Raw genomic sequence first — 27,180 nt, forward strand, 5'->3', positions numbered from 1 at the left:
GTGCGAGAGATCTTTGGCTGCAGATAGGGATTCAGTGGGAGACTTACTGGTTGGAGCCACAGCTTAAGTTAAATTTCAACACGACAGACTTTAAGAAGGTATTTTAGGGCTGTGCTATAGAACTTGTGGTCTTTTGGTATGGCCTGGGGAAATAAATGTACGTGGTACCATTGTGGTGGTTTTACTGCAGTTTAGCCTCTTGTAGTAAAATAGTATTTGTTTCAGTTCCCTGTTTCTAATTTCTCTCTGCGTTCTTCTCAGTTCTATCAGGCTCTTTTGCCCTAACTTCTCTCCATCCATCAGACTCTCAGAGCTGCTGTAGATTTTGGGAGGAGGAATTGGAAAATGAGATGTGACCTACAAGTCAATTTCCCCAGGTGGATAGAGTCCACTGTAAGCCACAGAGGGGCCTCCTCATTCCAGCAATCTGACCAGGCTGACGAAGTCGTAGTCTATGGGGGCAGGGGAGGAGGTGGGGGCCCGTATTTCTTGGGCTAGTGAGGAACTGCCTGAGTCTTTTCAGTCTAGGCAGAGGAGGCAGGAGGCACTGGGGTGGGCTAGTCGCCTGGGCTGGGGATGCCTGGGCAGATGTGGAAGCGGCTGGAAAGGTGGCACTGTACTTGGGTTGCTGGCGCTGCGCTGTTCCTAGGAGACGGAGGAGCAGCAAGCCTGTGGGGGAGGGGGAGCAAGTGGGTTGCTGCTTTTAGCAGCTGAAAGGGCTGCAGGGAGCTCTGGGTAAGACATTTTCTGCTGCTGCTGCTTCTGCGGTAGAAGCTGCCGCGAGTAAGTCAGAGGAAGGAGAATCAAGAGGGGAGGAGGCTTCATTTGCAGCCATGCTGAATCACTGTTGCTGATCAGATCTCCTGCTGGTTGGCTGGGAGAAACGAGAACAGGGCTAGGATCCTCCAGTGCATGCACAGCTCAGCGGCTGCCACCCTGGCTGGGCCTCACACAATGGACGGTGAAAGGTATGTTATGTATAAGTGTGTGCGTGCACGCACGCGCGGGCGTGCGCGCGCCTGAGTGTGTACGTGTGTGTGTGTGTGTGTGTGTGTGTGTGTTTGTGTGCGCTCGCGGTGCAGCCACCAGCTTTGCGTTGGCATTGGTTAGACAGGGTTGGAAGACCTGGTCACTGATGGATCCCAGCGGGCAGCAGAGTCAGAGCAGGAAAGCCCCTTTCCCCAGAGATCTGGCTTCCACAGAGGCGGGTCTGGGTTTGCTGGGCAGCGGAGCACCCTGAAAGAAGGGACTTCTTGGCTGGTGTTCAGGAATAGTTTCAGCATGGGCTGAATCAGGCTGTTTCAAGGAGGCGTTTCCCTTTCCTGGCTGCTTTCCCGGGGTGGTTTTTCTTGGGTGGGGGGTTTTTGGTATCATAGCAGTTCTGGCCTGACATAGAGTGCTTGCATTTTCACTCTGAAGTGCTCAAGTTGTCAACACGCATGCCAAGCTGATGTCTTTCCTTACAGTGTGTGTGTGTGTGTGTGTGTGTGTGTGTGTGTGTGTACCTGTAGACACACACAAGTTCAAGTGAGAAGGAGAGAAATCCATTCAGGTGACACTTGCTCTGAACTGACTTCCATTTGCATTGAAAAGTTTACAAATTATACTGGAAGTTATATTCTTTAGAGAAACTCTTGCTCCTTCTGTCAGGGGTTTCTTTATGAAATAGAAGTTAACAGATGGGAATTTAAGTATTTGTGTTGAGCTGGATCTAACTAGCGAGGGATTGTTTCCTGGCAGGCACATGCATTTTAATAAATTTTAAGCTGTTATCTGAGGATCTGATTCTTTCATCATGAAGGTGCTCAGTGTGGTGCAGGGGCGGGTCATTCCTCTGTGTGCTAAAACGTCCCCTCTTCATTCTGTGGGTCTGTGGCTGGTAGAGAACAAGGCTTGCCATTTTCCTTGAGGTGAGAAGACTGCAAGAGCGGTCAGGCCATGGCAGTGGACAGCCGAGGAGGGAGGGCTGCTGCTCTGAGTTGCCAGTTTGATTCAGATGGTAACCAGCTGGTTAAATGATAACAGGTTCCACTAAGTCAACACTGGAGAGCACCTCAGTACACTTTCTTTTGCATGGATTGTCCCAAATCTTGCCCCATCTCATGGGGCAGAATGATGTCATTAAACATCTCTAGACCCCATTAGAACTGGCATGATTGTTTGGTGTCCTCTTGTTTGAAGAGGCCCCCAGGGATTGTGTTTCTTGATGTGACTCCCAGGAAGAGATTGGGACATTTTAGACTGAGTGTGGTGCTGGTACAGCCTCTCCTTGAGTGCCCTTTGCAACAGGAGCTTAGTGTTGGACTCTGTGTGGCCACTGGCCGACAGAGCATCTGAAAGCCTGCTTCCTTGGGACAGAGGTGCGCAGTGTCCCCACCTTCTCTTATTGGTCTGGTAGCCAACAGAGGGCAGCAGTGATGTGAATGGAGGTTTAGAGATTCTTGATTTGCTTACATATTGGGGCTGAAAGGTCCATTTCAAACTAGCAGCAGCAGATCAAAGTACTGCTTCCCAAGCATTTTGGGGTACTTATTGTGTTCTCAGTTTTGTGTTCAGAAATGTAATGAGTCCTTGCCCCCAGGAGCTCTCTTGTTCTTCAACACTCTGGTGCCTCTCAACTGGGATGGCTGATGTCTTTGGCATTACAACACCTAGTTTTCACACATGTTCTTTTAGTTTTTCCTATCAAAGGCAGAGAAATCTAAACCTTGCAGCTTCCAGTGTTCACCAGGTCACCAAGCTCACTACCTTTTGTTCCCACTCCAAGACCAGCTTACCCTGCCAGGCATTCAAGTTTTGTGAAATCTGGCTCCAGTCTCCATTCCCAGTGCTCACCTATATACTGCTACCAAGAGATCTGTGGGTCTCTTTTGTGATCACCCATCCTGTACAGTACTCCATCCAGTCTCAGATCCTTAGCTTCCAGAGTTTGTTTTTGCCTGGAATGCCTTTTGCTTCTACTTTTCCAAAAGTTATTCATCTATCAAGGCTGTTTTAAAATTCCACTTTGTCTTGGAAACCTAAGCTTTTCTGGTTCTGGCAGATGTTCTTCCTAATTCCAATTCCATAGTTGGGTACTGAATAATAGGCCCACCCACAAGATGTTTCTATGCTTTTGTTTCCTGTAAGTCCCCAAACTGGGAGATAGGTCCTCAAGGGCAAGGATGCTGCCTATATCTCTGAATATTCCACATTAAGTACTGTGTGGCTGCACACATAGTAGGCGTTAGATAATTATTTGCTGATTAGCTGATAACTTTTGTGGGAAGCTCTGATAACTAAAAAGGAAGCTCATGAGAGAGGTGATTGAAACCTTTGGCCAATAGGTTCATCCTTGGATATCAGTCTTATTATCTCAGCACGGGTAATTGACCCCATGGAATGCTTTGAGGTGGGGGCAGAAGAGGGGGAAGTAGCCTTGTTTCACAAGTTCCCTGGGAAACTCAGGGCCAGAGAAGCTGAGTGACTGGCCTAGGATCACATGTCAGACCTCTGGGGACTGGAGGGATCCTGAGTCTGGTTCTTCCACACTGAACCCGCTGAAGCTTAATTGGGGCTGTTTTTAAGCATTAAAAATGTTCAGCCTAGAGATTTCTAATGAACAATTTTCTTTCTTTGTCATAAGGGTACGAAAATCATGGGCTTTGGGGTAACACAGAGCTTGCAGTAAATCTGTTTCATAAACTGTATGACCTTGAGTGTGTCACATTTTTTCAGCATTAATTTTTCTTCTCAGTGTAGAGGGACAGTTTCCATATCTCACAGAGTTGTTGTGAAGATCAAAGGAGGCAATTTAGTAAGTTTTTCAGGCACAGCGTGAGTACTCAGTAAATGGTAGTTGCTGTTATTGTTGGTGTTCATCTGTTGCCCTGTTGTACTCCATGGTTTGTGCTTGGATAGTACCCAGGGCTTATTTTAGGGCCTTCCTATATTCATAATCCAAAGAAGATTTTGTGGGACTGTTCCCATGAGAAAATTAGAGAGATCTTATCAGGTCATCATCTCCCATCCACCTAAACTTGTCTCCTCACAGTAAGATACCACACAAGGGCGTGGCACTTCCTCTTGTAGGATTCACCAGCACCTACCTTTGTCCTCCTTTTTATAGACACCCTGAGGCATCTGGATGCTTTAGTGGTTTGGAACCATGAACTGGATACTCCTTTGTTCAGGCCAAAATCTTAAGAAGAAACTGAATTTACACTCACCTTTGCAGTATCCCCTAAGCACTCTAGCTCTCTACAGGACCTTCTGATGCCAAGTTTCCCATCTCCCTCTGTGAAGAATCATTGTGCCTTGATCAGTCAGAGGAAGATGACTTCGTCTTCTGTTTTGCATAGGAAAAGGGTCTCTAGCTCTCAGCCACTACAGTGATAAATTGTGTGTGTGTGTGTATAGAGCAGATAGACATCGAAAATGACAGTAGCTCTGGCTACTGGGACTTAAGTTCTGGAAATCAGCCTTTTGGATGGATTACAATAAATTCCCAACTTATATGAGGAACCTAGAATGGTCAAATTCATAGAGGCAGAAAGTAGAATGGTGGTTGCCAGGGGCTGGGGAGAGAGAAAAATGGGGAGTAATAGGCATGGAGTTTCAACTTGGGGAAATGAAAAAGTTCTGGAAGTGCATGGTTGCACAAGAACATAAATGTACATAAAGCCTTTGAATTACACTCTTAAAGATGGTTAAAATGGTAAATTTCAAGTTACATATATTTTACCACAGTTACAAAAATTTACAGGCAAAGTCTCTGGCATATCCACAAGAATTGCAGAGAACCACAACTTTTGGAAGAAACATCACAAAAAGGGGAAGTTGGTTGTCCATTTTTCTTAAAATTGTGGTGGTTTTCTTCATCAGAAGCATAGGGATGCCCGTGATTGTGAGGGGCATTGTGTGCCCAGCAGTGTGCTGTGAACTTGTGTGAGCAGTCCTCAGAGGGAGAATGGCTCGTCCTTATGGAGGAGAGCCTGGAACTCCAAGAATTTATTTTTCCATTCTTGATCAGGAACAGATAGAGCATATTTTTTGAAAGAACATGACATATACAGCCAATGCTCTCCAAATGCTGAGTTTTGCAGTGCCAGGTGTAACACTGGCAAGACCTAGGGAAGAGCAAATGTTCAGTGTCCTAGCCTTTCTCTTTTCCTCTCAGCCCTCTCCCACCCCTAGAAGGCATGGGTGGAAACTTCTGTAGAAATTTTTCGGCATCACTGCTTCCTGAAGCATATGTGCATTTCAACCATGATAAATGAAACCAAATTTTCCATTTTGGAAATACCTTTTGGTGAAGCAAGGTTTTCAACTGCAAGAAAACAAAGTCAGTTGAAAGAAACTTCTTGATTTCCCCACACCCAGATTTGGGTTTTTAGGCTTCTGCTTCTTGTTACGTTTTAGATTGTTAAGACACATCCAGACAAGAACATTTTGGGGTGAGTTTTCTAAAGCAAGTGTTTTATTTGATGAAATTTGCCATTGACCTAATTTTTTTCAAATTCTGGATAAACCCTAAAACTAGGTTAGACTTAAAAAAGCCTTAATGCACTATGTAAAAAATAACTTGAACATGTTTTGTTCTTAGATATTTTTTTCCCTATCAAATAAGTTCAATGGTTGTCAAGTTAGAAATCTGTAACTTTTTATAATTTAAAAGGATTTTCAGACTCTCGGCCCAACTTTCCTGGATTTTTCTTTTTAACTTGTGAAAGTCTATTGTAGCCTCTATCAAAACCACACACATGGAAGAGCTCAGCTCTCCTAGTCAAACCAAATAGAAGCTTAGCTTCCAAAAATGCCACATAATGAGGCTGTGTTTTCTTTTAGCCTTTCTCTCTCCTTGTCTCATTCTATCTGTCCGAACTCAAGCGTTTCTCTTATGTTTTACATTTTTTAATGCAGCCCGCTTAAGAGATTTCCCCCTTGGTTTTGAAGGAAGCTATCTGTGAATTGGACTCTTAGGAATGTAATTAGTAACATACCTGTTCTTGAGCTTGTTTATGAAGGAGCACATTATAAGAATGGCAGCAGCTGCTGGCCAGCTTTGATGCATCATGACGGGCTTGTGTGGAAATTCTAAGTTCCGTATAATTAATAATATCAACTCCCGTACGTAATGCAGTTCCCCACAATCAGTGGAGTGAAACAGTGCTATGTCACAGGTCCTAGGAGATTCAGTCTTTTTCATTTAGCCTGGTTTGGCCATACCATGAAGAACCTCAGAGAGTGGATCATAAGGATTGAGCTCCCATTGGCCGATGGGCTGTGGACATTATCCCAAGTCAGTGGACATTGCTATTAAGAGCATAGGCCCTGGAGTCAGACCTGGGTTTGAGTGTCAGTTCTCTACTTAGTAGTTCTGTGGGACTTTTGGACAAGTTTTATCTTAGTGCCTCGGGAGATAATACCTCATAGGGTTGTTCTGAAGATAAAATGAGATGGTAGAGGTAAAGTAAGCTTTCAGTAAATGTTAACTGTTACTGTTACCCAGGAGCTGTAGCTTACTGGTACATATCTTCTCTGTGTCCATGTGTCCCGTTGCAGGGAATCAGCTGATGCTGTGAACTGAGGTGGCACTGTGAAAGTGCAAGAGAATATGGAGCTCTATAGCAGCCTGTGTGTAGGGGTGTTTCTTGATGACAGGACTGCACCATCACACCCTGAATCCTGCAGCCTGGGTATCTTCAAGTGCCAGGTCCTTCATTCATCCAGATGCAGAAATCTAAATTTGGTCATTTTGGCCTTGAACTTTAGGATTGAGAAATAAGCTAGATCTGCAGTTTGCCCAGAGCCTGGTAGGTTCTGAAATCCTCTCTTGTCAGTTTCCTTTGCTGCCCAGACTTGGAGAAGTGGAGTCATGCTGATGAACTCATCATGACTGAGGTACAGCAGTCAGAGTGTCACTTTATTAATTTGTGATGAACAGTATTACTGACACAATGTTCCTGAGAGCCTGCTACCACTTTCTTGCTTCCTGAAGGAGAACCATGGGGGAGGCCAACTTCATCAAGAGGCTCCATTGCGAGCTGGGGACTGAGTTAGGGCATTTGAGTGTTTATAGGTTTCAAGTTCCACAACAGGGATCTGACCTGAGACTGAACCAAATGATTGTCTGATGATTAAATCATGTCTTTCATAGATAGTGTTGGATGAGCTGGACCAAGGGCTTTCTCAGTCTGATTCTTTTTTTTCAATTTCCCTTTCTAAAGGACATTTTTGTTGAAGGATTTTAATGCATTCGGCATAGTCTTAACTCTGACTCAGAGTTGTGCTGCCCTCTTTAGGTGACTTTGACTCTCTTTATTCTGTCTCATCTATAGCCTGACCATAACGTGCTTGGGCTCTGTGTGTGTGGTCCACGCTGCCTGAACTTTATTTGCATCTCTTGAAGACTTGTAGTGGGGATGCAGTCTTTAACCCTCAGCAGTGTTTCTTAGACTCCCGTTTCCTCTCCTCCCCATTCTCTCACACCCTGGATGCTCTGGAGCTCCTCGTTTGGCACATCCCCCAAACACTTCTGCACAATTGGATGCTCAGAGGTTTTTATGTCTCCTGCTTTGCTGACATGCCTTCTACTGTCCTTTCCTTTCCATTTATTGCCTGGATTTTCCTTAGTGATGGAAAGAGCCTGAGAACTGACACAGTAAGCGGCAACCCTTCTTGCTTTCTTCCTTCTACTCTAGTTGTGTCTGGCTTTCTCTTCTCCACCCGCCTCCACATCCTCCTGATACTGTATCACCAATGCAGGGGACTAGACTGGCTAAGAATGCCCCTCCCCTCCCCCCAGTACCTCCTATGGGGAGGAGGGTGGGGGAAGTTGAGAGCGATAAAGCTATAATTATTTTAATGAGGGGATGTGAGGAAAGATGGAATAATTGACCGTTATACCTCATTTACTTATCCATCCATTCAGTTACTCAGTAATCATTTATTGAGCACTTGTCATGTGCCAGAGGCTAAGACTATAGAGGGAAATAAGGCACCATCCTGGTTCTGATGGAGCTCAAAATCTAGGGTGGGCAGTGGTGTGCAAGAGCCAGCACTCACCCACTTGCTGGAGCTGCTTGTTAAATTTTTAAGAATTTTGTGAGTTATTAAATACAGCCCTTATTAAAAATTAAATTATGTAACTTACTAATAAATTATATTAAAAACAAGTGTAGTACATACTCATCACTTTCTAATTACTTTGCTAATATCTATGCCCTTTAGATTATGTCTATTATACTTGTGTAGTGGAAGTACTATATGGTGGTATAATGTACATCTCTTCCCAACTCCATGTGTTCAGTGAGATCCCATTGGTGGCTTGAAATCTGCCATGGTGGAGGTATTTACACCAAGGAAATTGGCAAATGTTACAAATCAGGGCTCCCTTCTTTGTAACCAGCTGTTACACATTTACCAGCACACACTCTGTGGGGGAGAGAAGAAGTAAGAGGAGACAGAGAAGTAAGAGGTCACTACAGTATAATACAGAGGGAAGTACAGAGTACTGCGGGAACACAGAAGAGGGGAAGTTAGTCCAGGGTAGTGGAGGATGATAGAGAAGGCTTTCAGCAAGAAGTCTGAAGCGCTGGTGGGAATGAGCTAGACATAGGGGACAGTGGGTGGGGATAGGGCAAAAAAGCCTGGTTTATTAAGGCAATTGTGAGTATTTTAGTACCTCAATAACAAGAAGTCTTCAGGACAACGATGAGATTATGCAGGGCCAGGATGGGTCTCTGAGGCTTATTCTGGATGCAGTGAGGAACCAGTGAGAGGTTTCACATAGAACGTGGCATGCGCACAATGACATTCTGTAAAGATCATTCTGGAGTCTGTGAGGAAGTTACTGTAGTAGCCCAGGTGAGAGATCTTGATGGCCTGGACTGCAGTCGTGGTAGCAGTGACCGTGAGAAGGGAATGGGGTGGAGAGATAGTAAAGGACCTAGGACTGATGGGACTTGTGATTATATGTGAAGTGAGAGAGAGAGAGGGAGGGAAGAAGATATCAAGGATGATATCCCAGTTTCTTGGATAGGTGAGTGGGTAGTTGGTTATACCTCTGGGATCGAGAATATAGATAGAAGAGTAGGCTTGAGGGAGGGTGGGGAGCATAAGTTGAGTATAAGTTACTGTGAATATCTAAGTAGGGGAGTCGATTCAGACACTGGATATGTGGCTCTGGACTTTAGAGGAGAGGGGAGGGTGGGAGAAAAGGCTGTGGGAGGTGGAGTGCCATGAAGAGGGCCTGATGTTTAGAGTTTATGTATTTTTATGTATAACTTCTATAATTAATAGTTTGTGTGTATTGAGTTGTAGTTTAACTCTGAAGACCAGCTCTACTTTCATTTTTTTAAATTGTTGGGTTGGGGGCAGTGGTTGGGGCAGACCATCCCTTTCTGCTGTGCTCTCTACCACTGTGGGGACAGTGAGAGGTCTTCAGATCAGAGTTCATTGATGAGAACGATGTAATGAAGACCTGCTGTGGGCATGGCCCTATGCTGGGAAGGCTAGGCCGTATGAGAGTCCTTGGACACACAGTCCTTGCTCACCAGGAATGTCGAATCTAGCATGAGGGGGCTGGGTGGCTAAATATGTGCTATGGAAAGGTACTCAAACACAGGTCAGTGTCCTATGTGCCAACTGAGTTACAGGCCAGAAATACTACAGTGGTTTAGGGAAGGCAGAGATCACTTAGGACTGAAGTATTCAAAGGGCTTCATAGAGGAGGCAAAACTTAACTCACTGGACCATTCTGGAAGTCTGGAAAGTGCAAAGTCCAACACAACAAGGGAGAGCAAGCTTTCCAGTTACTAGTCACAGTGGAGGTTGTTGTCAGTGCTTCCAAAATGGCTCTGTTTGGTCTACATCTCTTCCATATATGTAAAATAGAACTAATAATTTCTGTCCCCTGGGCTTTTATGAGCTCTAATCTTATTAGTTCTCTGTCAGAAACCTTCAGTTGTTCCTGATCAGTACTAGATTATATTTTCTCTAACTGTCTTTTAAGTCTCTCTACAGTTTGAAGACAACGTTTGTAATGTATATTTGTGCAGTGTTTTACAGTTTCTAAATTTACTCCAGGAATGCAAGTATAGTGTAGTATTAGAAAATATATGTCATATACGACATTGAAAGATTAAAGGGAAAAATACGTATGATCATCTCATTAGATTCACGAAAACATTTGATAAAATTCAGTTTAACTTTATGATTAAAAAATAAAACACAAGGGAGTTTTCTTAATTTGATAAAGGCCATCTGCAGAAATCCTAAAATTAACACACAGTGAGGAAACACTACAAACATCTTTTTTAAAAGCAGGAAGATGACAGGAATATTCATTAGCACACTTTATGTTCAACATTCTGTGATATATGACTAAAGGTGGCATAACAGGTGAGTGGGAAAAAGAAATATTCAATAAATGGAACTTAAAGGAAAAAATTAGATCCATTTAATATAGTGACATAAAAATCAACATCAGATAAAATAAGGGCTTAAATATCAAAAGCAAAAATGTTAAACCTTTGGTATAAAATAGAAATTTATATCTGTCTGGCATGGAGTAGGGAAGGACACTAACTACAAAAGAAATTATACTTGTGGGATTTTTTTTTTTTTTTTTTTTGCGGTACGCGGGCCTCTCACTGTTGTGGCCTTTCCCGTTGCGGAGCACAGGCTCCGGACGCGCAGGCCCAGCGGCCATGGCTCACGGGCCCAGCCGCTCCACGGCATGCGTGATCTTCCCGGACTGGGGCACGAACCCGTGTCCCCCGCATCGGCAGGTGGACTCTCAACCACTGCGCCACCAGGGAAGCCCAACTTGTGGGATTTTTAATATGAAGTCTTTTATCTTTACTGGGTTCTCCCCTTCCTTGATAACATTCTCTGTTTTGAGATTTTCTTCACCTTTTTTTATTTTTTTTTATTTTTGCGGTACGCGGGCCTCTCACTGTTGCGGCCTCTCCCATTGTGGAGCACAGGCTCCGGATGCGCAGGCTCAGCGACCACGGCTCACGGGCCCAGCCACTCCGCGGCATGTGGGATCCTCCTGGACCGGGGCACGAACCCGTGTCCCCTGCATTGGCAGGCGGACTCTCAACCACTGCGCCACCAGGGAAGCCCTTCTTCACCTTTTTAAACACATGATTCTAATCATCTGTCTTGATATTTATCATACTGTGCTCAGCTAACTTCTTTGCACCCTGAATGCAGGCAGTCCCCAAGTTCAGAGGTCTGTAGCTTACATTTTCATGCTGAAGTGAAAGTGGGAAGGAAGCCAGAAGAGGCATCTGTCCTGGTCAGACAAGCTGTGGGTCTGGCATGCTGGTTATGTTGGAATGTTCTAGTGGTTACCAATCCCAGTGTGAAATTGAGAGAGACTCTCAGGTCTCTGGAACTTTTTCTTAACCATAGCAACGCCTATCTTGAGCCAGTTTGCAAGACTAGGTGGTAACATCAGCGGAGGTCCACTAGGGGAAGGCAAAGGAAGCTACTCTCAGTGTCTTAGAGTTGGAGTGAACTGTGGGTCCCCAAATCTACACAAGTGGAGAAGGTTCTGTTTTTCTACTAGCAAAGCAGAGCTTAACCTGGTCCAAAGAGACCTAACTCCAATGTCCTGGACTTGACTTGGAGCTGAATAGTTTTACCAGTTTGGGGAGAAGGTCCTTTCCTTGCTCATTTTTTGGATTCTTCTTTCGCACCCACCATCAAGTTGAGACTTGTTGCTCAGGAGTGATTGGGCATCTAGCTGGCATCCCATAGGAATTTGAGTGTTTTGTCTTTGGTATAGAGGGCTTTGAGATTATGGGTGGCTCTTGCTAGTCACCACCTGCTCATTTAGGCCACATAGCTAGTCTTTATATAACAATTACAATCCCTTGGCTTTCTATGGGATTATGGTTTCGCCAAAGCTTTCACTCTTGTGCCACTGTTCTCCACGCTGTAGCCAATGTGATCTTTCTAAAGCACAAATGTGTTCACCCACTTCCTGCTCCACTTCTTTGCTTAAAACTCTGATGGCTTCTCATTGTTTTAGAATGAAATCCAAACTCCTTAGCTTTGTTTATGACACTTAAAAGACTGCTCAGTCTTCTAGGCTTTTCTCTTGATACTCTTCTTTAGTTTTACTGAACTTCCAGTGCTTTGAACATACTTGACTCCTTTTCTCTGGGTCTTTGTTCATATTGTTTCCTCTGCTGTTTCCCATCGTCCTTTTTACCTGGCTAATTCCTGCTCTGCCTTAAGACTTCTGTTTTTCCTCAGCTTCTAGTAAGTTTTTCCTTAACCTGCCAGCACTGGGATAGTTGCCTATCCTTTGTGCTTCTGAGAAATGTTTTCCTGGCTTTCTCTGTCACTGAACTCTAAGCTTTGTGAAAGCAAGGTCTGTGATTTCCTTATTGTTGTGTTTCTCTTGAATTTAAACACAGTGCTTGGCACATAGTAAACTCCTTTAAATGTTCGTTGAATGAACCAACATCCCTGTGAAGTGAGTGGTATAGTGCTTAATCTCTCCTCACCCCCTACCCTTTTAGGGATGGAGAGATGGAGGATAAGGACCTCCCACAAAGTTACACCTGTGTTTAATGGAAGAAGCTGAGCTCGGATCTGAGGGGTACATTTTCTGAGGGGTGCATTTTGCACTGGAAGATCCTGAAGAAATTCCTGACCCAGTGATTTCTTTCCCTGCTGGGTCTGTGGTGAAGAGAACAGGCTGACAGAGATGCCCCTGGTGGGTGGGCAAATGCATGGGTTTGTGGCAGTTGGATGAACGAGTTTACCAACATGTGATCCTCTCTTTCCCTTCCCACTCCCTTCCTGTTCACAGCATCAAGCTGAGCTCCCAGCCCCCAATACAGGCTGGGGATGACGAAAAGAACCAGAGGACGATTACTGTCAACGCTGCCCACATGGGGAAGGCGTTCAAGGTTATGAATGAACTGCGGAGGTACTTTTCCTATTTTGCTCGTGCCCTTTTGGAAGGAACTTGCTGGGTGAGCGTCATCAGGGACTGAGAACAGAGGCCAGAACACCACCAACTAGTGAAGTCTGACTCTTCCTCACCCACACTTCTCACTTGGCTTTCCCTTTCAAACTCTGACAGAGACAGAATGGCTTCCTCAAATTTCTCTTTCCTTTGTATTTATTTAACACCTTTTGTTTCAGTGCTTAATCACTGGGGGAAAAAATCCATTATGGTTACAGCAGTTCTGTTCATAAACTTGATTTCCAACTGAACCAGCTGCATGAAGGCCAGTAATAGAATGATTGCAACACCTACACACAATTGCAGATTAAAGATTGTGGATGCCAGGCTTTCTTTGGGCCTCCCTCTCTCATGCTTTGGCCTGAACTTTTGTCTTTGTCAAGACAACCACGTGAATGGAAGAATACCTAGCTTCTAAAATGCAGTTTAACTCTATAAAGAAAGAAATGAAATGCAGAAGCACTCATCCTCACTGAGCTAAACAGTGAGGGGTGTGCAGGCTATTTGTAAGACCAATGTGCATGTTTGCTGAGCTTTTTTGCAAGACAGGTTCAGGGCACTGAACATGTTTTTCTGTACGAAGGCTGTGCATACAATCTCTTCTTTATCAGAGAGCTCAGAAGCTTCCTTTGCCCATGGCATTATTTGTTATCTTTTTTATTGAAATACAATAAATTATTGATTTACAATGTTGTGATAGTTTCAGGTGTACAGCAAAGTGATTCAGTTATATATATATATTCTTTTTCAGATTCTTTTCCATTATAGATTATTACAAGATATTGAATATAGTTCCATGTGCTGTACAGTAAATCTTGTTTATCTATTTTATATATAGTAGTATGTATCTGTTAATCCCAAACTCCTAATTTGTTTCTCCCCCACCCTTTGCCCTTTGGTAAACATAAGTTTGTTTTCTATGTGTGTGAGTCTATTTCTCTTTTGTAAATAAGTTCATGTGGATCATTAGTTTAGAGTCCACATATAAGTGATATCATGTGATATTTATCTTTCTCTGTCTGACTTACTTCACTTAGTATGATAATCTCTAGGTCCATCCATGTTGCTGCAAATGGCATTATTTCATTCTTTTTTATGGTTGAATAGTATTCCGTTTATATACATATATATATGTAAAAAACGATGGTGTATATATATATCTATATCTATATCATATATATATATGGTATATATATACCATATCTTCTTTATCCCTTCATCTGTCAATGGACATTTAGGTTGCTTCCATATCTTGGCTATTGTAAATAGTGCTGCAATGAACATTGGGGTGCATGTATCTTTTTGAATTAGAGTTTTCCTCTTTTCCAGATATATGCCCAGGAGTGGCATTGCTGGATCATATGGTAGCTCTATTTTTATTTTTTTAAGGAAATTTCATACTGTTCTCCGTAGTGGCTGCACCAGTTTACGTTCCCACCAACAGTGTAGGAGGGTTCCCTTTTCTTCACACCCTCTCCAGCATTTATTATTTGTAGATTATTTGATGATGGCCATTTTGACTGGTGTGAGGTGATGCCTCATTGTAGTTTTGATTTGCATTTCTCTAATAATTAGTGATGTTGAGCATCTTTTCATGTTTCTGTTGTGCCCATGCCATTATTTACCGCATATTTCATCCTATTGTGAGTTGTAACTGTTTATACCCTCTTTGTAGTTCATGCGCTCCCTGAGGGCAGGGGCAACTTCTGAATCATTTTAATCTCTAGCACCTTGTACTTCATAGGAGCTTTGAGTTATCCACCAAAGATGCCCAGATATACTGGCTAGGCTCTGGGATGCGTGGGTGGGGGTACAAGGTAAAAAATGATAATAAGTCAATGAAAATGGTCTTTCTACAGTGCAACTAGGTGTTATGAAGGAAAACTGCATCAGGTGCCTGCCAGGTGGTAGGTATGCAATAATTGTTAGTTTCTTAAAGGGTGTCGTGAGAGCAAGCATGTCAAACCGCAACTTTGGAGGACACTTCCTAAAAGGGAAGGTGCTTGAGCTAAATTCTGAAGAACAGGTAAGAGTTAGAGAAATGAAAAGTGGTAAGGTTAGGGGGAAGTCTTCCAGCCAGAGAAAATGGCATGAGCAAAAGCACATATAGCTGAAGATGTGTGTTTTGGGTAGAGGCTTAAACTACTTGTAAACAAAAATTCTATATTCATTTACTCATTTCTCCTTTCTGCAAGGCCTAGTCTTTGGCATTAAAAACCAAGTTAAATTAAATTTGTCTTATGCCCTACTGATCAAGAATTTTTTAATTAATTTATTTTATTTTTGGCTGCATTGGGTCTTCGTTGCTGTGCACAGGCTTTCTCTAGTTGTGGCAAGCGGGGGCTGCTCTTCGTTGTGGTGCACGGGCTTCTCCTTGCGGTGGCTTCTCTTGTTGCGGAGGACAGGCTCTAGAGCACAGGCTCAGTAGTTGTGGCGCACGAGCTTAGTTCCTGTGCGGCATGTGGGATCTTCCCGGACCAGGGCTCGAACCCGTGTCCTCTGCATTGGCAGGCAGATTCTTAACCATTGTGCAACCAGGGAAGCCTTACTGATCAATTTTTATTAGGCTTCCTGCCAGATTTCCTAGAAGCTCCATCCATAGTTGTTTTAGGCAGTGGGCAGTGCTAACATTCAATCCTAATTCTCTTTTGTCACTAAAGAATTTGTGTTGTGTTCCCTAGACACTGTTGAAGTTCCTCATTTAGTTCCCTTGAGTATGGCTTGTGTCCTTTGTCTGATTTAAGACTTCAGGTCTCCAAATAAACAACCTAACTTTACACCTCGAGGAAATAGAAAAAGAAGTTCAATCTAAGCTCAAATTTAGCAGAAGGAAAGAAATAATAAAGATTAGATAAAATGAAATAGAGACTAGACAGACAATAGGAAAAAAATGAATGAAACTAAAAGCTGTTTCTTTGAAAAGATAAACAAAATTGACAAATCTTTAGCTAAACTAACCAAGATAAAAAGAGAGAGGACTCACAATTATAAATGAAAAAGGAGACGTTACAACTGTTATCACAGAAAGACTAATCATTACAAGAGGCCACTATGAAGAATTATATACCAACAAATTGGATAACCTAGAAGAAATGGATAAATTCCTTGAAACATATAAACTATGAAGACTGGATCAAGAAGTAGAAAATCTGAACAAACCAGTAATGATTAAGGAGATTGGATTGGTAATCAAAAATCTCTCAACAAAGAAAAGCATGACCAGATGGTTTCACTGGTGAATTCTACCAAACTTTCAAAGAATAATTAACACTAGTCCTTCTCATACTCTTACCAAAACTTGAGGAGGAGGGAATAATCCCAAACTCATTACCAGCATTACCCTGATACCAAAGCCAGCTAAGGACACTACAAGAAAAGAGAACTGTAGGCCAATATCCCTGATAAATATTGATGCAAAAATTCTCAACAAAATACTAGCAACAGTATATGTATGATCTGGTAAAATGCGATCTGATAAAAGGATCATATACCATGATCAAGTGAGATTTATCTCTGGGATGCAAGGGTGGTTCAAGATAATGAAATCAATAAATGTGATACACCACATTCATAGAATGAAGGATAAAAAACATAAGATGCTTTCAATAGATGCAGAAAAGCTGTTTGACAAAATTCAACATCCTTTCATAATAAAAGACTCCCAACAAATTGGGTATAGAAGGATCATACCTCAACATGTTAAAAGCCCTGTATGACAAACCCACAGCTAACATCATAATGGTGAAAGTTTGAAAGCTTTTTCTCTGAGGTCAGGAAAAAGACAAGGGTGCCCACTTTCACCATTCTTTTTGAGCATAGTACTGGAAGTTCTCGCCAGAGCAGTTAGGCAAGAAAAAGAAATAAAAGGCATCCAAATTAGAAAAGAAGAAGTAAAATCATCTCTGTTTGCAGATAACATGATCCTATATATAAAAAACCCTAAAAGACTCCACCAAAAAGCTGTTAGAACTTAAAAACAAATTTGGTAAAGTTGCAGGATACAAAATCAACATACAGAAGTCAGTTTCATTTCTATACAATAACAAACTATCTGAAAAAGAAATAAAGCAATCTCATTTACCATAGTGTCAAAGCAATAAAATATTAGGAATAAATTTAACCAAGAAGGTGAGAGATCTGTACCCTGAAAACCATAAGACATTGATGAAAGACATTGAAAAAGAGACACAGATAAATGGAAAGATATCCCATACTCATGGATTGAGAGAATTAATATTGTTAAAATGTCCATACTCCCCAAAGCCATCTGTAGATTCAGTGCAATCCCTATAAAAATTCCAATGGCATTTTTCACAGAAATAGAAGAAACAATCCTAAAATTTGTATGGAACCACAAAAGAACCTAAACAGCCAAAGCAATCTTGTAAAAGAAGAGCAAAGTTTGGAGACATCACACTCTCTGATTTCAAACTACAGTTGGCCCTTGAACAACATGGGTTTGAACTACAAGGGTCCACTTACTTGGATTTTTTTCATTAACTGCTATTGTACTACACTATCTGTGGTTGGTTGAATCCTGGATGTGGAATTGTGGATATGGAAAAGTTATATGTGGATTTTCGACAGCATGGGGAAGGAGGAGTTTGCTCCCATAACCCCCATGTTGTTCAAGGCTCAACTGTATATGACAAAACTATGGTAATCAGAACAGTATGGTATAGACATGTAGACCAGTGGAACAGAATTGAGAGCCCAGAAATAAATCCACATGTATATGGTCAACTACTATTTGACAGAGGAGCCAAGAATACTTAATGGGGAAAGGATAGTCTTTCATCAAATGGTGTTAGGATAATTGGACATCCACATGTGAAGGAATGACTTTGGACTCCTGTCTTACACCACTCACAAAAATTAACTCAAAATGGATTAAAGACCTAAATGTTAAGACCTGAAACCATAAAACTCCTGGAAGAAAACAGGGGAAAAAAAATAAGTGGGACTTCATCAAACTGAAAAGCTCCTTCACAGTAAAGGAAATCATCAACAAAATGAAAAGGCAACCTATGAAAGGGAGAAAATACTGGCAAACCATAAATCTTATGAAGGGTTAATATCCAAAACATATAAGGAATGCTTGGAACTCAGTAGAAAAAAATGATTAAAAATGGGCAAAGGACCTCAATAAACATTTTTGCAAAGAAGATACCCAAATGGCCAACAGGTGCATGGAAAGGGGATCAACATCACTAATCATCAGGGAAATTCAAATCAAAATCACAATGAGGTATCACCTCACACCTGTTAGAATGGCTATTATCAAACAAACAAACAAAAACAGACAAATAAAAAACACACAAGAGGGCTTCCCTGGTGGCGCAGTGGTTGAGAGTCTGCCTGCCGATGCAGGGGACGTGGGTTTGTGCCCCGGTCCAGGAAGATCCCACATGCCGCAGACCGGCTAGGCCCGTGAGCCATGGCCACTGAGCCTGCGCGTCCAGGCCTGTGCTCTGCAACAGGAGAGGCCACAACAGTGAGAGGCCCACGTACTGCAAAACAAAACAAAATAAAACAAAACAAAACAAAAAAACACACAAGAGATAACAAGTGCTTGTGAGGCTGTGGAGAAAAGGGAACACTTGTGTGCTATTGGTAGGAATGTAAATTGGTACAGCGACTATGGAAAACAATATGGAGATTCCTCAAAAAATTAAAAATTGATCTGTGGGCTTCCCTGCTACTGCAGGGGACATGGGTTCGAGCCCTGGTCTGGGAAGATCCCACATGCTGTGGAGCAACTGAGCCCATGTACCACAACTACTGAGCCTGTGCTCTAGAGCCCGTGAGCCACAACAACTGAAGCCCGTGTGCCAAAACTACTGAAGCCTGTGCGCCTAGAGCCCATGCTCTGCAACAAGAGAAGCCACCATAGTGAGAAGCCTGCACACCACAACAAAGAGTAGCCCCCGCTCTCAGCAACTAGAGAAAACCCGCATGCAGCAGTGAAGATACAATGCAGCCAAAAATTAAATAAATGAATTTAAAAAATTGATCTGCTATACAATGTAGCAGTCACACGTCTGGGCGTATATCTGAAGGAAATGAAATCACCATCTCGAAGAGATATTTGCACTCCCATGTTCATTGCAGCATTATTCACAGTAGCCAAGACATGAACACAACCTAACTGTTGGTCAGTGGATGAATGGATAAAGAAGATGTGGTATATATACACACTGGAATATTATTCAGCCACAAAAAAGAGGAAATCCTGTCATTTGCAACAACATGGATGAACCTCGAGGGCATTGTATTCAGTGAAGTAAGTCAGACAGAGAAAGACAAAGACTGTATGATCTCATTTATATGTGAAATCTAAAAAAGCCGAACTCACAGAAAGAGAATAGGTTAGTGGTTGTCAGGGACTGGGGGTTGTGGGAAATGGGAGATGTTGGTCAGAGGGTACAAACCTCCAGTTTTAAGAGGATTAAGTTCTGGGGATCTGATGTACGATGTGGTGACTATAGTTAGCAGTACTGTATTGCATACTTGAAAGTTGCTAAGAGAGTACATCTTAAATGTTCTCACCACAAAAAGTAAATGGTAACTATGTGAGATGATAGATGTATTACCTTATCGTGGTAATTATTTCACAATATATATCAAATCATCACATTATACGCTTTAAACTTACACAGTGTTATATGTCAATTATAGCTCAATAAAACCGGGTGAAAAAGACTGCCTGCTTTAGCCAAGTGTAGTAACTGCTTAAAGGTAGAGCTCAGGAAATAGACATGCACACAGAATTCCCCGAATCCTCACTTTATATTATTAGCATTTTTTCTTTTTCTTAAATACCTAAAAAAATCCTGTTATGTCTGTTCCTTCTTTTGCAAGTTACCACATTTTTGCATCTTTCCTCAAAAGCATCAACTTGGATTTAACCTCCTCCAACAGTCCTGCTGCTTCTCTTTTGTATAAGTCAGCGTTTGCCAAGGCTGTTCTGAGGAACATTTCCTCAAGATGCTCTGTGGGGAAAAAAGAGATCTGTAACAAAATGAGTTTGAAAAATGTTATATAAAACTGCTATACCCACCCCCTGAGATTCATAATATATATAGGCATATTAAAATCTCTGAGAAGTCATACAATAAAGTTGTTTAACTGAGGGTTTCCCACATGGTTTTGAATCCTCTTTAGTTGTTGTTGTTATGGATAGACCGAGTGTTCTGTGAAACTTATTTTGGAAAACACTGGTCCTTTGCTGAAATTTAAGTGAATCATCTTTGTATGAGTCAGGGTTTTTTAGAGAAACAGAACCAATAATATATCTATTTATATATCTATTATTATTATATTATTTATATATATGTATTGCTTCTGTTTCTCTGGAAAACCAGATATATAGACACAGATATGTAAGAGGAGATTTATTATGGGAGTTTAACTCACATGATTGTGGAGGACAAGAATTGCCACAATCCGCTGTCTACAAGCTGGAGAACCAGGAGAGCCAGTGGTATAATTCGGTCCAAATCTGAAGGCCTGAGAAACAAGAGCCAGTGGAGTATGTCTTGCGGTCCAAAGGCCCAAGAACCAAGAGCTTCGATGTCTGAGGGCAGGAGAAGATGGCCAGTATAGCTCAAGAAGAGAAAGAGAGAATTCACCCTTCCTCCACCTTTTTGTTCTATTCAAGCCCTCTGTGGATTGGATGATGCCCACCTACATTGGTGAAAGAGATCTTCTTTTCTCAGTCTACCAGTTCAAAGGCTAATCTCTTCTAGAGAAACCTTTGCAGACACACCCACAAATAATATTTTATCAGCTATCTGGGCATCACTTAGCCTGGTTAAGTTGACATATAATATTAACCATCACAGTCTTGTTCTTCCTTTTGATTTTTTCAAATTGATTTTGATTTTTTCAAATGGACCACAATCTGTTTATGTTTTGGTTGGGAAAATTTTAGTTCAGATTTAGGCATGGATTTCCCTTTCGTTTTTAAATTAAAACCTTTAAATTTTTCTTTAAAAATTTGTAAATTTTTTGTAAAAAGAATATATTATAGAACATTTAGAAAATACAGGTGAGCAAAAAGTCACAGTGCTAACCATTGTTAACCCTTAGGAGATCTTTTTTTTCTTTAATATATATGTCTCAACCAGATTTTTTTTCCTATGGGTGATTTTTATTTTATTTATTTAAAAAATATTTTAATTTTATTGGAGTACAGTTGATTTACAATGTTGTGTTAGTTTCATGTGTACAGCGAAGTGATTCAGTTATACATATACATATATTCATTCTTTTTAGATTCTTTTCTCATATAGGTTATCACAGAATATTAGGTAGATTGCCCTGTGCTATACAGTAGGTCCTTGTTTATCTGTCTTATATATAGTAGTGTATGTGTTCAACCAGATTTTTATTCTTAACATTATGTTGAACAAATTTTTTGTGTTACTGTTCTACAACTTCATTTTAAGTGGATGAATGATATTCTATTGTTGTTTTTTTTAAAAACACTTCCCTGTTGCTGGGTGTCTAGGTTTTCCAATCCCTCAAATAAATAATACCTGCAGTGGTTATATGTGGAGCAGGATAGCACAGTGGTCACAAGCATAGACTCTGGAGCCAGGCAGCCTGGTTTCAAATCTTGGCTCCAGTGCTGACTAGCTGTGAACCTGGGCAAGTTCCTTAATATCCCCAACCTCACTTTTGTCAACCATAAAATGGGGCTAATAATAGTTCCAGTCTTGCTGGCTTGTTAAGAGGATTAATAAGTTAAGTGCTTAGAACAGTGACAGCACATATATTACTGTTGTTAAGTACTTGTGCATATTTACAATTATTTCTATAGAATTAATTCCTAGAAGTAGAATTGCTAATTTAAACAGCATGTTGCATAATAATAATAGCAATAGCTTATTCCTTAGATATTTTATGAGTCCTTGCAACATAGTGAACATTCTATGTTAGCTGTTATTATGATGGCGATTTTTTAAAAAAGATGTCTTTATTTATTTATTTAATTTATTTTTGGCTGCGTCGGATCTTAGTTGCGGCACGCGGGATCTTTTGTTGCGGTTGTGTTGCGTGGGCTTCTCTCTAGTTGTGGTGTGCAGGTTTTCTCTTCTCTAGTTGTGGCACGCAGGCTCCAGGATGCCTGGGCTCTGTAGTTTGTGGAACGTTGGCTCTAGTTGAGGCGCGCGAGCTCAGTAGTTCTGATACGCAGGCCTAGTTGCCCTACGGCATGTGGGATCCTAGTTCCCCGACCAGGGATCGACCCTGTGTCCCCTGCATAGCAAGGCAGATTCTTTGCCACTGGACCACCAGGGAAGTCCCCTGATGGCAATTTTTTGCTTCAGGCATATGGCAGTAGGTGAGACAAAGTCTTGCCCTCAATCTTGCTTGTATTCTAGTGGTGTTCAAAGACTATATCAAATTCTAAAGTATTTAAATGGCTAACTTAAAAAACTAGCATGGAATGGGGGAGGCAGGGAGAGAAAGGGGGCCTGAATAGACACTTTATTGATTTGGGTGAGTTTAATGGGAACCGGAGAGAGGCATACTTTGTTTTGATGAAGACCAGGGTGAAGCACCTTGCCATTCAGGGGTCAGGCTAATGAAATGTTACCTGATATTCCAGGGACCTAGGGTTATTTCTTGCATTATTTTCACATTCCCCTCCCTCAATTTTAAGCTATTTTAGTTCAAGCACATATGTTCTTTGCAATTTATGAATCACACAATTCACGTGTTTCCTGTTCTTTATACTTGCATTGTAGAAAATGGGCTGCTGACATGGTAACCAGCCAGCTTTCCTCCTCCTTTTGCACTTCCTCGCTCTGCTCTGGTCAGACCAACAGCTGCTTCTGGGCAGCAGAGCCCTAATGGCTCTTTGTCTCCTGACTTACCAGCCAACCAGCAAGTGGGCACGTGGTCCTTGTTGGAATAGCAACTCCTCATCAGGCCTGAAAAGGAGCGACAATCTTCTATCTTATCTTTACAATTTGAATCTCTCATTTCTCCATTGCAAAAAGTTCTCTGCTTCATCTTTTTTTTTAGATTGTTTTCCAGTATGGCTTTATTACTAGTAACGAGCCATTTTAGCACACTGCTTTTTGTTTTTCTTTTCTTTTGAAGTGTATCATTTTTTTAGCCTTTAAAATTTTTATTCCTTCTTGCTTTTAGTATAACTTCTTAAAATTGAAGCATAGTTGATTTACAATATTGTGTTAGCTTCAAGTGTACAGCATACTGATTCATTTTTTTTCAGATTATATTCCATTATAGGTTATTACAGGATATTGAGTATCATTTCCTGTGCTGTACAGTAAATCTTTGTTGCTTATCTCTTTTATGTATAGTAGTTTATATCTTTTAATACCATACTCCTAATTTGCCCCTCCCCCCTCCCCTTTGGTAACCATAAATTTGTTTTCTATGTCTGTGAGTCTGTTTCTGTTTTGTATATACATTCATTTGTATTATTTTTTATATTTCATATGTAAGTATTTGTCTTTCTCTGTCTGACTTATTTCACTAAGCATAGTATTCTCTAGGTCCATCCATGTTGCTGCAAATGGAAATTTTTCATTCTTTTTTATTGCTGGGCAGTATTCCATTTTGTGTGTGTGTGTGTGTGTGTGTGTGTGTATCACATCTTCTTAAGCCAATCATCTGGACACTTGGGTTGCTTCCATGTCTTGGCTATTGTGAATACTGCTGCTATGAACATTGGGGTGCATATATCTTTTCGATTTAGAATTTTCATTTTTTGCAGATGTATATGCTGTTTTTCTTTTTTTGGTAACAGCTTCATCAAGATATAATTCATATACCATACAATTCACCCATTTAAAGTGTACAATTTAATGGTTTTTATTATATTCACAGAATTGGGCAACCATCAATCAATTTTAGAATATTTTCATCACCCTGTATACTTTAGCAGTAATCCCCCTGTTATCCCTATTCACTCACCTCCCAGTACTAGACAGCCACTAATCTACTTTCTGTCTTTATGATTTACCTATTTTGGAATCATATAATGTGTCTTTTGTGACTAACAGTTTTTACTTAGCATAATGTTTTCAAGGTTCATTCATGCTGTAGCATGTCTCAGTATTTAATTCCTTTTTATTGCTGAATAATATTTCATTGTATGGATATACAGATTTGAGGCCATTTGGCTATTATGAATAATGCTGCTGTGAACATTCAGGTACAAGTTTTTGTGTGGATGTATGTTTTATTTCTCTTGGGAGTGGGATTCCTGGGTCAAATAACAACTCTGTGTTTAACCTTTTGAGGAACCGTCAGACTGTTTTCCACAGCAGCTGTACCACTTTACATTTATATCAGCAGTGTATGAAGCTCCCAATTTCTCCATATCCTCATCAACACTTGTTATTTTCTGTGTTTTTGATTATAACCATACTAGTATGTGTGAGGAGTTATCTCATTGTGGTTTTGATTTACGTTTCTCTGATGACTAATGATGTTGAGCACCTTTTCATGTGATCATTGGCCATTTCTGTATCTTATTTGGAGAATGTCTATTAAGATACTTTGCCTATTTTAAATTGGGTTATATGTCTACTTATTATTGAGTTGTAAAGTTTTTATGTATTCTAGATACAAGCTTCTTATCAGACATATGATTTACAAAGGTTTTCTTTCATTATGTAGGTTTTCTTCTCATTTTCCTGATGTCCTAAAGCACAAAAGTTATAAACTTTGATGTCTAATGTATCTTTTTTTTTGTTTGTGCTTTTGGTGTCCTATCTAACAAACCACTGCCTAATCCAAAGTCATGAAGATTTACCCCAATGTCTCTTCTAAGAGTTTTATAGTTTTAACTCTTACATTTAGGTCTTTGATCCATTTTGAGTTAATTTTTGTGTATGGTGTGAGGTAAGGGTCCAACTTCACTCTTCTGCATGTGGATATCCAGTTATCCTAGCAGCATTTGTTGAAAAGATTATTCTCTCCCGGTTGAATGGTCTTAGTATCCTTTTCAGAAATCAATTAACTGTGAATGTGAGGGTTTATTTTAAACTCTCAATTCTATTCTGTTGACCTATGTATCTATCCTTGTGCTATTACTACACTGTCTTTAGCTTTGTAGAGTTTTGAAACTGGGAAACCTGAGTTCTTCAACTCTGTTCTTTTTCAAGATTGTTTTGGCCATTCTAGGTCCCTTGCATTTACATTTGAATTTTAGGCTCAGCTTGTCACTTTCTGCAAAGAAGCCAGCTGGGAGTTTGATAGAAATTGTATTGAATCTGTAGAACATTTTGGGGGAGAATTGCCATCTTAACAGTATTAATCTTCCAATTCATGAACACTGGAGATCTTTCCACTTATTTAAGTCTTTAATTTACTTCAACTGTGTTTTATAGTTTTAGGGTATAGGTTTTGAATTTTTTTGTTAAATTTATTCCTAAAGTATTTTATTCTTTTTGATGCTATTGTAAATGGGATTTTAAAAATATCATTTTTGTATTGTTCACCGCAAGTGTACAGAAACACAGTTGATTTTTGTATATTGATCTTGTATTCTGCAACCTCCTTATACTCATTTATTTATTTTAGTAGTTTTTTAGTGGATTCCTTGGGATTTTATATGTACAAGATCATGTCATTTGTGAAGAGAGATAGTTTTATTTCTTTCTTTCCAATTTGGATGCCCTTTATTTCATTTCCTTGCCTAATTGCCCTGGCTAGCCACCCTAATGTTATCTTACTTATCAGCAGTATTTGGTACAATTGATCATTCCTTCCTTTTTGTATCCCTGTCTTTACTTGGCTTCTTGGACATCACACTCTTTTGGTTTTCCTCCTATCCCACTGGCTGTTTTCTCATCTCTTTTGTTGGTTCTTCCCCTTTCCCCCAACTTCTTAACCATTTCCCACCTCTGAACTCCAGACCCTAGTATCCACTTGCCTACTTGACAGCCCCACTTAGATGTCCAAAAGGCAGCTCAAATTTACCATATCCAAAACTTACTCTAATCTTGACTGAAGTATTTTGTGGAAAAAAGGAAGAAAAGAAATACATATTCACTGAATGTTTACTATTAGCGCTATTCATTATCTTGTTTACAACACATATCAGTTCTATGATACTCAGGGGACATGAACCCTGGTCAGTTTGATTCCAGGGCCTGAGCTCCTTCCTAACAGCTCTACTCTATTTCCTACAAATCACAGTGTGTATAGCCCTACTTTTCTCTCCTCAAGACTGTCCTTTGGAGTAGTGTCTGATACTTCAGAAAAAAGGATCTCACAGGATCTCTGGTAATTGGAATTAGAAGTGCTTGTGAGCCATGCAGTGCTTGTAGAGCTGCCTCTTCCCTTTTCCCTGCATAGTGGAGACTGAGATGTCTCCAGTGTGTAGACAGGCTTTCCCACCACCTGGGAAAGCCTACCCTGACTTTGTGGCAAGTTTTTCTTGGTCACTCTCCCAGGTTAGAGTTTCTCTGGCCTTGAGATACACTTCCCACCTATCAGAGCTGCTCTCATTTATTTGCTTGACTGGATTCTCCATCTTTACTCCTCATTCCTTCTGGTCTCTTTCCCATTTGTTCAAGAATTATCAGCTCTTCTGGGTTTGTGTAAGATATCCTACTTTGACATTTGCTTGCCCATCACCTGGCACTGAAAATTTGCTCAGCATTTCTGACCCATCTGTGTCAACACTTTCCTTATTAAAATACTGGTTACCAAAAAAAATTACTTGTACTTTTAAATAGCAGTGATAACTCTGTTTTCTCCCCAGAATCTTTAATAGAAATGAAAATGTCCAAGCGGAGTCTATACTGTTGGGAATACATTTTTACAATATATTTTAATCATATTTAAACAAGCCTATTCTCAAGTAGCATCTGCAATCTCATTTGGTCCCCACGGTATATGTCCCAAGGCAGCTAAGAAAGATGAGAAAACTGATGGGGTCAATTTGTCCATGTTCTTGTAGCCTGTTGGGGCAGAGCCAGTTCTGTTCCCAGTTGAGCTGGTTTATTCTGATAAAGTTCGTGTGTAAGGTGTGCTGTTCACTGCAGGATGAGGTCCCACCCCCAGGTTTTGCCTCTTGGTGCTCAGGGGTCTCACCCTTCCCAGAAGCCCCCTCACTGGTACCTTATTCTATATGCTGAACCTTTCCTGGTCACCTTTCCCCATTGGAGATAACCTAGCTACTGTTTTTTCCCATTCTAAGTGTCAACCAATCATGAGGC

The 27,180-nt window shown here is 40.9% G+C and overlaps 1 protein-coding gene across 2 annotated transcripts in view; it reads left to right on the forward strand.

Annotated features, from left to right (window-relative positions):
• Positions 1–521: 521 nt before the first annotated feature.
• The window catches only part of KLHL3 (kelch like family member 3), a 119,069-nt gene continuing 92,410 nt past the window's right edge, over positions 522–27,180 (forward strand). The window contains exons 1-2 of one of the 2 annotated variants that reach the window (XM_032629103.1): positions 522–968; positions 12,815–12,934. In XM_032629103.1, coding sequence (XP_032484994.1) covers positions 12,922–12,934 — 13 coding nt within the window. In that variant the 5' untranslated portion in view covers positions 522–968; positions 12,815–12,921. The remainder of the gene's footprint in view (positions 969–12,814; positions 12,935–27,180) is intronic. The other variant, XM_032629102.1, reaches the window with a different exon arrangement.

This window comes from Phocoena sinus, chromosome 3 (genome assembly GCF_008692025.1).
Source record: "Phocoena sinus isolate mPhoSin1 chromosome 3, mPhoSin1.pri, whole genome shotgun sequence".
In the NCBI taxonomy this organism is placed as follows: domain Eukaryota; kingdom Metazoa; phylum Chordata; class Mammalia; order Artiodactyla; family Phocoenidae; genus Phocoena; species Phocoena sinus.